Source organism: Delphinus delphis, chromosome 6 (genome assembly GCF_949987515.2).
Source record: "Delphinus delphis chromosome 6, mDelDel1.2, whole genome shotgun sequence".
Lineage (NCBI taxonomy): Eukaryota > Metazoa > Chordata > Mammalia > Artiodactyla > Delphinidae > Delphinus > Delphinus delphis.
In genome coordinates this window covers 96,601,803-96,615,153 of record NC_082688.1, presented here as the reverse complement: position 1 = coordinate 96,615,153, position 13,351 = coordinate 96,601,803, and the positions used below count along the sequence as shown (strand labels likewise).

General features: G+C 49.8%; 1 protein-coding gene across 1 annotated transcript; it reads right to left on the bottom strand.

The window, feature by feature from the left end:
• Positions 1 to 5,566: 5,566 nt before the first annotated feature.
• Positions 5,567 to 11,432, bottom strand: LOC138414121 (spermatogenesis-associated protein 31E1-like). Its single transcript, XM_069540811.1, has 5 exons — positions 11,247 to 11,432; positions 10,444 to 10,501; positions 9,799 to 9,859; positions 8,663 to 9,521; positions 5,567 to 8,344 (listed from the first exon to the last, which is right to left on the bottom strand). Exons 1-5 carry the CDS (start codon positions 11,430 to 11,432, stop codon positions 5,567 to 5,569), a joined length of 3,942 nt encoding a protein of 1,313 aa, XP_069396912.1.
• Positions 11,433 to 13,351: the final 1,919 nt, after the last annotated feature.

Here is a 13,351-nt window from a genome sequence, read left to right as displayed (position 1 = left end):
GCCTAGGACAAGTGGTGGAAGCGAAGCTATACAGACAAAATCTGACACAGAAGCATACACATGCACACTCACAAAAAGAGGAAAAGGGGAAAAAATCATAAATCTTGCTCTCAAAGCCCACCTCCTTAATTTGGGATGATTCGTTGTCTATTCATGTATTCCACAGATGCAGGGTACATTAAGTTGATTGTGGAGCTTTAATCCGCTGCTTCTGAGGCTGCTGGGAGAGATTTCCCTTTCTCTTCTTTGTTCTCACAGCTCCCAGGGGCTCAGCTTTGGATTTGGCCCCTCCTCTGCTTGTAGGTCGCCGGTGGTCGTCTGTTCTTCGCTCAGACAGGACGGGGTTAAAGGAGCCGCTGGTTCGGGGGCTCTGGCTTACTCAGGCCGGTGGGGAGGGAGGGGCACGGAGTGCGGGGCGACCCTGCGGTGGCAGAGGCCGGCGTGACGTTGCACCAGCCTGAGGCGCGCCATGCATTCTCCCGGGGGAGTTGCCCTGGATCCCGGGACCCTGGCAGTGGCGGGCTGCACAGGCTCCCCGGAAGGGGGGTGTGGATAGTGACATGTGCTTGCACACAGGCTTCTTGGTGGCAGCAGCAGCAGCCTTAGCGTCTCATGCCTGTCTCTGGTGTCCGCGCTTTTAGCCGCGGCTCGTGCCCGTCTCTGGAGCTCCTTTAAGCAGCGTTCTTAATCTCCTCTCCTCGCGCACCAGGAAACAAAGAGGGAAGAAAAAGTCTCTTGCCTCTTCGGCAGGTCCAGACTTTTCCCCGGACTCCGTCCCGGCCAGCCGTGGCGCACTAACCCCCTGCAGGCTGTGTTCATGCCGCCAACTCCAGTCCTCTCCCTGCACTCCGACCAAAGCCCGAGCCTCAGCTCCCAGCCCCGCCCGCCCCGGCGGGGGAGCAGACAAACCTCTCGGGCTGGTGAGTGCTGGTCAGCACCGATCCTCTGTGCGGGAATCTCTCCGCTTTGCCCCCCGCACCCCTGTTACTGTGCTCTCTTCCGCGGCTCCGAAGCTTTCCCCCTTCGCCACCCGCAGTCTCTGCCCGCGAAGGGACTTCCTAGTGTGTGGAAACCTTTTCTCCTTCACAGCTCGCTCCCACTGGTGCAGGTCCCATCCCTATCCTTTTGTCTCTGTTTATTCTGTTTTCTTTTGCCCTACCCAGGTACGTGGGAGGTTTCTTTCCTTTTGGGAGGTCTGAGGTCTTCTGCTAGCGTTCATTAGGTGTTCTGTAGGAGTTGTTCCAAGTGTAGATGTATTTCTGGTGTATCTGTGGGGAGGAAGGTGATCTCCACGCCTTACTCTTCTGCCATCTTCTTGGAAGACCCCCTTCCAGTTTTAATAGACTAAAATTTATGTACTTATTTGTGGGGCAAATGTATCTCAGCTGCCTACCTGAAGTCTCCACCTTTTTTCTTCTACTGGGAAAGTTCAAGGGAATGTAATTGTTTTTCCAGAAACTATTTGTGCTGGTTGTTCTGTTTACTCTCATGTTCCATTCCATGAGGGATAAGAATGGCCATAGAGCCTAATTTATAAACCACATATCCTATGCATCACTTATGTAAAAATATTCTAGCCCACACATCTTAAAAATAGAATATTAATGCATCCAATCCAGAGGACCAGCTAAAACACACACACACACACAAATGCTTAGACCAAAGAGCTGTGTCACTCAAATTTCTTGTTATCAGGATGAGATGAGGCAACTGTTTTCCTATGAAAGATGCCAGTATTTCCTAAATCCTCATATATTTTGTTGGGAATTACATTATTTTATAACGCCTCTTACTAGAATTTAGTTTTATCTCAAACACATGGTTTAGAAATATTGGCTTAAACTTCCGAAAAGAGAGTGTCATTTTCATGAATGTGAGATGTTGTAGGTGTGGGTATCTATAGGAGAATGATGAGCTCGTCTAGTTAGTAAATATTATTGATTGGCTATTAGAGGACATCTGTGGCTACTTTCCAAAGTTCTGTGATTCCATAACATAAGAAAATGTCACAAAGGGAGCACATTTCAAAAAATTAATAGCTATGATTTTTAAAAATATTTTACAGCCTGAATATTTGTTTTTCTTAATTAAAAAAAATACACAGGACCCTCACATCAGCTCACTCTTCTCTTTTGAGAGAAAGGACCATGACACTGTTACCCCACAGAGTAGCCTGAGAGACTTAACCAGACATAATACTTGACATCTGTACATTATCCAGATTTTACCATGTAAAGGGGCAACGGAATTTATGAGCAATGACATATATGTAGTCTCAACTGAGTGCAGTTTGGAAAGTATTAGGCAGACAGTGAGACCTCTATTATTATTATAATAGAAATGCCGATTAAAGGTATACTTTCTTTAACAGATGTTAAAATGCCAATTCCCAAGCAATATGAGGTAATATATATTTCAAGCACCAATTAAGTGACATCTTTTCTAAGATTTCAAAATTCTTTTAAGCAATGTATCCTTTTTGTAGCCCTGTAATAAATAAATAAAATATAAATTTCCTGAGTCTTGGAAAATGCACATTTCTTAGAATTATATAAAATATGAATTCTTCTAAATGGTTCAGAAGTTTAAGTTATCACAGGTGAACATTAGGATTTTTTCATGTTCTAGAGACATGCATACCATACAACCATCTTGACTGTACTACTATATTTTAAAAGGAGTAAAATAAACAATATCATTTAATATTAGGCAGTTAAGTACAAATATGCCAGTTAATGTAATAGAGACATTGCTAAAAATCTGTCACATTTGTGAATAAGCTTCGTGTGTTTGATAAGGTGGCTCACTTCATTGAAAAATGAAGCAAACCTCACAAACCTGACACAAGCTATTCTGTGCGAAATCCCATGCCGTTTGCACAGCTAGGAAGTAGGGGTTAGATGCCTCTTTGCTGGTTCATTTCACCATGGATCCCACTTGCTGTAGGCCTCTCTGCATCATGTTTCCAAAGGAAAGAAGTCACTTTGAATGCAGGAACTTGTCCCCAGCAAAACAAAGCATGTGACCCCCTGATGCCATTTGACTGAATGATATTTAAAATTGGACAAAGATTTTTCCCTCATTAGATGCGGGCAGAGTTTTGCTCCTTTTCAAAGTCTGTCATTCTTTCAGCTGTGAGTCAGAGCTCAAGCTAAGTAAAACCCGTGAAGGAAAGGATTTTGTGGGTTTTCATGGGGAATGTGTAATTCTTTTTTTTCAGAAGTAATTAAAAACTACACAAGAATTTTCTCTGTGGGCACTGGTACTGATCTCCTTCTGCACCTTCAGTTTGCTACATGGCTTGGGGTGCACTCAGAGCCAGCTGGTGGCTCAGGCTCATTTGAGTGGGTGTCAGGCCGCTGTTTGAAGGGTCTCTGTGGTCTCGGTGGGGCACTGGGTGCCTGTGTGTGGACTGCATGGAACTGTGTGCAGGTCTCTTGAGATTTCTCTTCTCATAGAGGGCTCTGTATAAGGCTCCTGTGAGAGGTCTCTGTGAAGTCTGTGTATTATCTCTGAGAGGTCCCTGTGTGGGGTGAGTGTGGGTCCCCGTGTGGAATCAGTGTGGGTCCACGTGTGAGGTCACTGTGGGTCCCCGTGTGGAATCAATGTGGGTCCCCGTGTGGGGTGAGTGTGGATCCCTGTGTTGGGGACTTTTAGTGAGGGGCCCTCCATTGCTGGCCTTTCTGCACCTCACAGCAGAAGGGCAAAGGGACTTGCACCTTCTTGTTTCTTACTCTTCTGTCAGTGTCCCTCTGTGTCACTTCTCTCAACACGTGCCTTGGGCGTCCAGCACCCTCAAACCCAGCACTCACCTCTTGGTGCCCCTGAGAGGACCTGGCAGCAGTCAGGCTCAGGGTCTCCGCTCTGTGCCACCCTCTCTTGAGCTCTGGAGGTTGTTCTGTGCTCTGGGTTCCAGCCCCTCCCTCAGGCCCTGGCTGTGCCCCCAGTGCTGTGTCCACCCTGGAGGATGGAGCCCAGAGGTGAGACCTGGCTTCAGGGAGAAACCACAGCACAAGCAGGCCTGTGCCTGCTCCCCCGCAGCAGGTCCTGGTCCCACATGTTGGGATCCTGACAGGCATAGGGCAGGGCCATTCAAGCTGTCACCTGGATCAGGGGACCCTCCTGGAGCAGGACTCTCCACCACGGGAGTGACTGTGACACAGAGCCCCAAATTGCTCTGTAGAATTGCTCCTGTCTCCCTGGTTTCCTGTGTGGACGGGCCGGAGAGGAAAGCTGACGGCACCCTCGTTCTCCACAGGTCACTTCCCACCCACTGGGTGACACATCCTGTCTGCTGGCCTCTTCCCTCTCCAGACTCTGGAGTGAGCAAGGCTGATAGCAGATGAGACTTGCTACGACCCCAGCACAGTCCCTGAGCCTGTTAAGTCCCACCTGTCCCCTGGGAGCCTCCTTGGGCCACACGTGTAGGTAAAGGTCACAGACGGCGAGTCTGTCGTGAGCTACCAGTCCTGTGAAAGTTGATTAACTACATTGTGGGGAAGTGAACCTTCCCTGCTTGGCGACTCCACGGCCTCTGGGAGCCTGACCCTCTGTGGAGGGGAGCTCCAGGCGCCTTCCCTCTGACTGGGCTCTGGGAGCTGGAGTCGGGGGAGAGTCTGGGCTGGGGCCACCGTGAGCCACTGGCCCCTAACTTCTTTTCTCTGGGCCTGTACACGGTGGTGGGACGCCAGGGGCTCCTTGGTCACTGTGCCATTTATGGGCACCTCTGCCACTTGCCTCCGTCCTCTGCATCCCACCCTAGGGGCACATGACAGACAGTGAGGTGACTGCAAACACAGTCACATCCCTGCTCGCTCCCTGGGGGAGGTAGACACTGTGAGTAGGGCTGTCCTCTCCTCTGGGGCAGGAGTGGACGGCCCTTGGCGGCCTCCATGGTCCTCACCTCACACCCTCAGAGCTGGGAGTGCGTGGTCTTTGTTCTCACCGCTGCTCCAGACTGTGAGGAAGGCAGAGGCCTGGTGACACTCCCAGCCCATCTCAATCCCAGCTCCATCAGGGAGAGAAGGAGCTTCCAGGGCAGGCATCATCTGTCCCCACCAAGACATGGGGGCAAGGTTTCTGCCACCTCTGGACTCTGGGCTAGCACTGCCCCCAAACTCCCCTCCTTATTCTGACATGTGAACTAGTCTGTGACACTTTCTGGAGCCTGAGGGGAATTTCAGCCTCTGCAAACCCCTCCCCTACAGTCCCACAAGTTCAAGGTAGAGAGAGAGCAGGAGAGGACTGAGCCGGTTCCTGAGAAGGGGGAGGTCTTTAGGTTTAGTTCACCTTGACACGTCCTGAATGCTGTTGCTTGTTTCTGTAATGCTGCTATTATGGAAACTTAAGTGCAGTGAGGGAATTGAGGTGAGGATGAGTATTCCACGCTGGGATCAACCTCCCTCCATGGCCCCATCCCATCTGGAAGCCAGAGCAGGCACCTGGGAAGAGTGGACCCTGATCCCTTCCCTTCCCCCCAGCAGGGCACAGACAGAGACCACCACCTCTCATGAGAAAAAACATGTATTTTGGGAAACAATAAAAATTGTGGTAGGAAGAGAAGCCATTAGCGCATAGATGATTTGTTAACGTGAGAAGAAGCAGGTTTTCTTTCCATGAACTGAACTTTCTTTGGCACCACTTTCCCCCCAGGAAAGGCATGAGAAGCACACTCTGGCTGACCAGAGGGAACACATTTTTGAGGACATGCTGAGTGATGGCGCAGGTGGCCTGAGTCACCAGCCAGCCTTGGTCCATGCTGGCAGCGTCTGACTGGGGACTCCAGTTCCCTGGGTGGGAAGGCTAACTTGTCGCCCCTGCCTGTGGTATGCCTGCTCTTGTTAAGGTAGCTGTGGTCCTTGGGGCTGGCTTGGTGACTGTAGGCTGTATCTTTCAACAACCTTCTCTGTTCTGAAGAGGAGAGAACCCTGTGGTGGTGGGAATGCCCCTGTGCTGGGGCCTGGAGCTGTTCTGGGTGCAGATTTAACTTTGAGGCACAGAGTCCTTGGTGAAGCCCCAGTTTCTCTCTTAGGACCTGTCCAAAAGCTCTTGCAGTCGCACAAGGGTCAATAGCCCTGCTCTCTCCAACAGGTTTGCCTTTGATTGGTTTCTGCTGGTGAGCGGTGGCTGATGCAGGCTTGCCTTTTTGAAGGGATTCTTCTATTCCTTTGCCTTTTTTATCGTGGCTGACATACTGCCTCGTCCTTTTTTGGCTTTCTGGTGAAAGCTGTCTCTTCCCTGGTGAGAGCTGGGGGTGTTTGCTCCCAAGGGACTCTCCTCTTTCCCTGACCTGAGAAGCGTGGCTCATCCCACTTGCTTGCGAAGCCTTTAGTCCTGAAGACCTTTCTTTATACTCTCCTGGTTTGGGCTTCCAGTTGTCCTCCCTCCCCTCAGTCGAGGCAAACTGGCCCTTCCACGGGTCCCTAACTTTTGGTTTCCTGGGTTCCTGTTGTTCCTGGTTGCTTCTCGTTTCTTCATGTTCTCCTGCTTGGAGGCTCCTAACGCACCTCCACTCCTCAGCTGGGGCAGGCACGTTGCTCTGGCTTTTTGTTTCTTCATGCTGTCCTGGTTGGGGCTTCGTGAAACCCCTCCACTCCTCAGCTGATGCGAGCATCTCCCTCTGGCTCTTCATTTCTTCATGCTCTTTTGGTTGGGGCCTCTGAAAGTCCCTCCACTCCTCAGTTGGGGCAGACATCTCCCTCTGGCCTTTAAATGGGTCCTGAAGTTGTGGTGTTTTGAATGTCTGCTGCCCCCGGCTGCTCTGTTCCCTGACGTTGAGGTCATATGGCACCACCTGGAAAGCTGGTGCGTCCTCACTAGCATGTTCCCTCTGGGAACTAGAAAGAGACCTGTGAGAAGCCAAGATGTCTGAAGAAAGGAACACATCAGTGCGATGGTCCTGAAGGAGCACATTGGTGGCAAAGTCCTGGAGGGGCATGCCAATGGCATAGTCTTGAAGGAGGATGTCACTGTGAGAGTCTGGAAGGAGCTCACCAGTGGCACGGCCTTGAGCCACCTGTGTTTTAAGGCATGGCTCCTTTGGAGGTTGGGCAAGTGACTTTGTTGGTGGTGACAGGGTTTTCCTAGTGGCTGGAAACCCCAAGACAGTTCCATTCTCCCAGCTTCTGCCCATGAGGTTGACTATGGGCATCTGATAAGGCAGCCTGCCCTCCTGTCCATTCAGAGGGGCCTCTGAGGGCCCATACCTGTCACCAGGTGAAGTCTGTCCCAGGGCCCTCTGGATTTCTGTATGCTCAGATGAGGGAACAGGGAGGGGACTCACCAGGGTGGGGACTGTTGCTTTTGTTATCACTTTCATTCCCTGATGGGGCTGAGGTTTTCCAGAGAGCTTATTAGCCAAGTTGGCTTTTGAGTGTGCTCTAGATTGACAGGTGGCAGAGGGGGAAAAGGTGGACCTTGGAGAGGACAAGGATTGAGCCCCACCTGGCTTGAGATTTATGGGCTCAAAGGCCTGGTTGGGTAAGCCCCACCTGTGCCTTACCCGCCACCTTATAACATGTGCTTCCAGCATCTGCCGAATGCTTGGACTGAGGAAGGAAAGCTCACGGGAGGAGTTTACACAGGGTTTCCAATACTTCGAGGATGCTAGATTTCTGATTTCCTCACGAGGGTGGGGCTTATAAGAAGCATAGTTGGCGGCAAGCCAGGATTGACGCACCATCACAGGCGTCATACCTTGATTAATCTGCCTCAACTTTGTGCTCAAATGGGCTTTCAAGAATTTTTCTAGATGTTTCTGCTCTGGGCTACTGGGTAAACAGTTTCCAGAGTTACTCTTCAAGGGGCTCATCAAGTATCTTTCTGACTCCTTTTCAGAGTTTCTTAGCAGAAACTTCACTGGGAGGCTGGTCCTGGAGGAAGCTTTTGAGATCCTCCTCAGACATGGCCTTAGACCCTTGCCGAAATCCTGCCCTGGTTGGAATTGCATTTGACCCTTCCTACGGGATCTCCTAGGGCACCTGGACCTTATCTTCTGTCGGTCCAGTCTCCTTTTGCCTGTAAAAGCAGAGGGCTGCCAGGGTCCCTGCTTGCCCTGTGCCTGATAAGTCCCTAAAAATTGGCACTGAGAGGAGCTCAATTCCAGAGACGGAGACAGGTGGATACTGCGGGCCAGGCCCCTCTTGGTTTGCTCTTTGATGAGCCTCTTTTGAAGATGTTGCTTCTGGAGATCAGGGCCAATTAAGTCCTCATGATGAAAGGAAACTGCTGACCTTTGGGCCTGGGAGCGTCCCCTGTCTTGAGGAAGGGTGAGAATGAGTTGGTTAAAGCCTTTCTGAGATCTTTTGACCACAGAGGGTGAAGGCTCCCCACTTTTCAGTTGCTTCTGCAACAAGGGGCAGACATTGAGTTTCAGTTGGGATAAAATATAGTGTCTTGTTCTGAAATGTAGGACAGTCTAGTCCACAGGTACTCATCTGGGGTGGAGAATAAGGTGGTTCGGATAGGAGAGAAGATGGGAGGTAGGGCTGGGCCTGGATCTGAGCCAGAGGTGGGGGCTGGCAGGGAGGCAAGTTTTGAGTGAAAGGCTGGGGTGGGACCCCCGGGCAGGGCAAGACTGGGGCCTGGGAAGCACCTAAAAGTATTCTAGGTTGAATTGAAACTGAAAAGCCATGAGAAACTCCATGAATAAAACAAAGGGTGCCTGCTGTTGAGCAGCGCTCCTAATAGCCACCAGGGACTCGCTGTGCAGAGAGGGGAGACCCCAGTAGAGCTGGCTGTATTTCTGTTCCAGGTGGTCCCTCAAGACCTCGGAGTGTAAGAGCTGCTGAGGACCAGGTAGCTGCTCTAGCTGCTCTGTGTTGTCTTTCATGTTCCAGAAAGATTGAGGGGTTGTGTTGTCCTGCTCAGCACCCAGTGATTTCCACATATTCCCTAAAGTGTTCAGGTGGTAGTCTGAGCTCATTTGTTCTGAGAATGACCCATCCTTTTCTTTCTCCTTACAAGTGTTTAGTTTTACTTTCTTGGTGATTAGAAGCTCCAGCAGCTTCTGGACTTCAGGGTTGACAAATAAGGGGCTACCAGTCTCTACCTGCTTGTCTGTGGGCCCTCCCGAGGACGGGGCCCCTGGTGGCTGGTGGGACAGGTGTTCTTGCCAGGACTTACTCTGTGATGCGGTGGGGAAGAACAAGGCCTTGGTAATCTTCCACCAGCAGGACAGGAACAAAATGTGATAGCGTGCGAGGCCAAGACTCAAGATGGCTGCAGTGGTAGATGCCAAAAAAGAATTACCTGGAGGTGAGCACTTTGCCACAGTGCCAAGGGTGACTCTCTTCAAGTTGGATTGGTCTTGAGGTTCTGTTGACAGGGTGGAGGCCACAGGTAAAGAGCCCTGTGTCAGAGGAACCAGGGCAGCTGATGGGCACACGGCAGGAACATCGTCTTCTGCAGGTTCCCTGCAGGGCTGGTGGGCTGCAGCAGGCGCTGCTTTGCCCACCTCACCAAGCGGGTCTTGACAGGAGAGCTGATGGAAGCCGCCCTTGTCAGGGAGCTTGTGCAGGTGGCTGCAGGAGACATGAGGCACAAGCTGCAGCCAGGAGCCCCCAGGGCCAGGAGGGCTGGGCAGGGCAGGCAGGGGTGGGCACCTGTGGCCCCACGGCCCTCCACGGCCCCCATGCTGACTTCACAGTGCTCCTGCTGTCCCTCACCCCAGGGCTTTAGATGTACGCTGTCCTCAGGGCTCCCCCTCGCATTTCAGCCCCAGGCTCCCTGCAGTCCAGGTGTCACACCATAGGCTTTGGGTGGAAGAAGAACCCAGGAGAGAAGGGAAAGATTCTTTACCTTCGCAGAAGTGAAATCAGGTCCCTAGCCTTTTCCAGCTCTTTCAGGGAATTTCTGCAAGCTGGAAATCAGCAGAGTGGGTCACGATGGTGAAGGCAAGGGCCTAGGGGGTCTTACAGGAGGCTGAGTGCAGTGTCCCTTTAAGGGGACACCATTGGGAGATTGCAGCCCAGGCACCAGCGTCCAAAGCCACATGATCCCTGACAGTGATGGCGAAGCTCACGAAAGGGTTTATCATTTACAAAGTACTTCCATATCCATTACCCCTTGCCGACCCCACGTCCTCCATGTGGGGGAGAATGGGCAGGGGTCACCTTACAGAGGAATCTGAGCAAAGTTAAACAACTTGTCCACGGTTGGACCTGGAGGTCCCACCTCCCAACCCAGGCGCTATTGGTCCACTGTAGCCCACACACCCCTGCTGGGCCACACCCTTTTCCAGGCCCCTTACCACTTCATTGTGCACATGGAATCTGGGAGGTATCTGGGTTCTGCTCTCCTTCCCAGGAGCCTCCCTGAGGATTCTGTTTCTTGAGGGACAGGCCCTGCCACTGGCCTCCTCGGAGCCTGTGGAGCTGGGCCCTCAGGGCTGGGAGAGATGGGGGCTAACCCTCGGGGCACACAGGGATGAATGGCACAACTTACATTTCACAGCTCTCTTTTTCTCGTTAATCTTGCGTCTCCCCTTCGGCTCCATTTGATGCTGAGAGGCAGAACAAATGAGGACCTGGGACCCAATTCTCACTCTCCCCTCTCTAGACAAGCATCAGACACTCAGTGTCCATAACATAATATGACTTTCTACGTTTAACTAACAGAGCTCTGTGGGTTTTCTTTCCTTTCACTCATTTTTAAAGACGATAAAAATATTTTCTGTTTTCCTTCTCTGAAGAACATAAAGAAGGATTTTCAATGTGAGATTCACCCTGGATTTCTTTCGTCACTGTTCCTCTGCTCAAGAAACACACACATTCTCTGAACTACGGATTCATCTGAGCTCCAGCAGGTGGGTCTCTGCTTCCCAAGGCCAGGGCCACTCCAGCGCCAGCTGTGAGGCTCTCAGGGCCTCAGCACTGCCAGCAGATCAGCCCTCATCCGAGACACCTGTTCACAGCTGGTGATCCAGTGCTCATGGGCCTGTCCTCTGGCTGAGATTGAACTCGGTATCCAGTGCTCGACCTCCGGTCACTGTGTGTGAGACTTGCCCTGGAGCCCTCTACCATACCTGGGCAACTGGTCTGAGACCTTTGGATAGAAATCCTAGTGTTCACTCTATCCCCTGCCCAGGCTGGCTTGTGTCCTTACAGGGATGATGTTCTATACTTGAGAGTAGATGTCCTGTTCTTTCCCATTTCAGGAGTCTGTGTAGTTGACTGAGAAAAGTGGAAATAACGATAGAAAAGAAGAGAGGATCATGTGCTTGTGGGTCTGACCCAAGGGTTCCTTACCTTCCTGATGTTTTCATGTTTCCTGGGAGGTGGTGAAGATACATTATTCTCGAGGTAGCGGAGTAACAGGAAAAAGAGCCCCAGTCCACACAGGAAGGCTAGGATGATGTCACTCACACAGAGAGTGCAACTGGAGTACTGCCAAGTATCAAAAGTGCTTTTCAGAGGAAAGAGAGTATTCTCCATTATCTGAATCACAGGGCTGCCAGCAGGCAACTGAGCACAGGGCATGTACTTGGAGACTAAAGCCCTAGACCTACATCATAGAGCTGTGGTTTGGTCACAAAGGGCTCCTGAGGGTGTGGGAGGGAGTCATAGAGGAGGAGGCTGTACCACGGCCCCTCCCTAAACATCTGCCCCACAGCTCTAGCCCTCCACCCTCATGGGTCTTCTAGACCTTAGTCAACTTTCTATTCGTTCCACCTGGAAATCACATTTTTCCTGATTCCTCAGATCTCTTGGGGATCTCGGCTTGAACCCACCATTTTCATAGCCTTTGAAACTCTGAAATTCTCCCAGGATTTTGGCCGTTTCCCAGTGATTTATACTCTCAGAATCTCCTTTGTTCACAATTCCATCGTTTTTTCATCTCGCATGTTTACATTTAAGTTGTATGAATACTTTCTCAGCAAATTTCAATTATACAATACAGTATTATCAACTCTGGTCACCATGTTGTACATTAGATCCTAAGACTTTCATCTCATACAAAGTTTGTACCCTGTTGCCACCCTCTCCTTATTTTCCCCAACCCTAGCCCTTGGCAAACACTCCTCTGTTTCTATGAGTTTGACTTTTTTTTTTGTAGATTCTGCATATAATTGATAATAGGCAGAATTTGCCTTTCTCTGTCTGGCTTTCTCTTAGCATGATGTCCTCTAGATTCATCCACATTGTTGCAAATATGAACACCACTTTTCCCATATAAGTTTGTTACTTTCATCAATCCAGAAATAGAACTTTTTTTATACTTAATTTTGAATATTTAATTTGTTATAGTTTCCATCCACCTTTGCCAACTTCACTCAGAATAATTAACACAAAAATTCAAACTAATGATTATTATTTCAAATTTACAAAACCAAGTATAATAAAAAGATAAGTAATTAAACTTCTAAGTGATATGTTTTGTGTTAGTAACATTTTATACTTCTGAAGGTAGAAAAGCCTCACAAAGACTGTACACACACATACACACACACACACACACACACACACACACACACATTTCGACAGACCAATGCAGTATAGTCAAATCCAAAAATTAAGCATGTCCTCATTTTCTCTAAATCTTTTGTATATTGTCTTGACCACATTTCTTCTCACTCTGCCCGAAATAGACAGTCTCCATTCTCCAGAGTTTAGAAACATGTGTGGAACTCCCAGAAGTCAGAAATGGGTTAGGTGAGCTTAGGTTCTAATCTTTAGAGTAGACACTGGGACTGGAGGACCAAGGCCTGGGTTAAAGTCGTCTACAGTAGCCTTTTATGATATCCCTAGGGTGTTCTACACATTTTCTTTTTCAGAATACACCTTGCCTTCGCCCTCCTACCCTACCCTCTCCAGACCCTGGAGCTTCGAGTCTTGCCTGTACCTTATAGAGAGGGCACTTTGAGTCTTATAGGAAATCCCCTATAACATCATTGGACATCCCTTTGGCAGGTGGAATTGGGTATTCACTTAGGGATTGTACTTTTTAATCACTACCTGGTTAATTTTTCTTAATATGTGAAATATTTATTTGGCTATACTGTCATGAATGTACATGTTCAAGAACACGTCTCTAGCATCTACTGTTGCTTTTATTACAGGCTCTTCACCCTTTATGATATTGTCACTGGGGCATGACAGTCCTCAGTGTGAACAACTAGGGTACCTGAGGAGCATGGAGGTCCCTAATTTAGACAACTAGAATCAATGGAGATCATGGTGGGTACTGATTTCTGCTTCATTTGCAGGCGGACTTACGGATGACTAATTGAGAGGGAGAAAATCCTGGGAGCCAGACTCTTGTGGGGTGTTCCCTTCAGGAACCCCTGCAGGCTCTCATGGTGAGGATGGAGAGAGGTTCCCTGGTGGCTCTGGGGGCGGGGGGACGAAGGGGT

Bases quoted from the DNA above. Each gene is read 5' to 3' on its own strand.
- LOC138414121 (XM_069540811.1), bottom strand. From the start codon at position 11,432: ATGGAGAATACTCTCTTTCCTCTGAAAAGCACTTTTGATACTTGGCAG. The intron at 10,502-11,246 runs GTAAGGAACCCT...TCTGCCTCTCAG, and splicing joins AACATGAAAACATCAGGAAG to CATCAAATGGAGCCGAAGGG. The intron at 8,345-8,662 runs GCACCCTTTGTT...CCCTTGTTGCAG, and splicing joins GGAGCGCTGCTCAACAGCAG to AAGCAACTGAAAAGTGGGGA.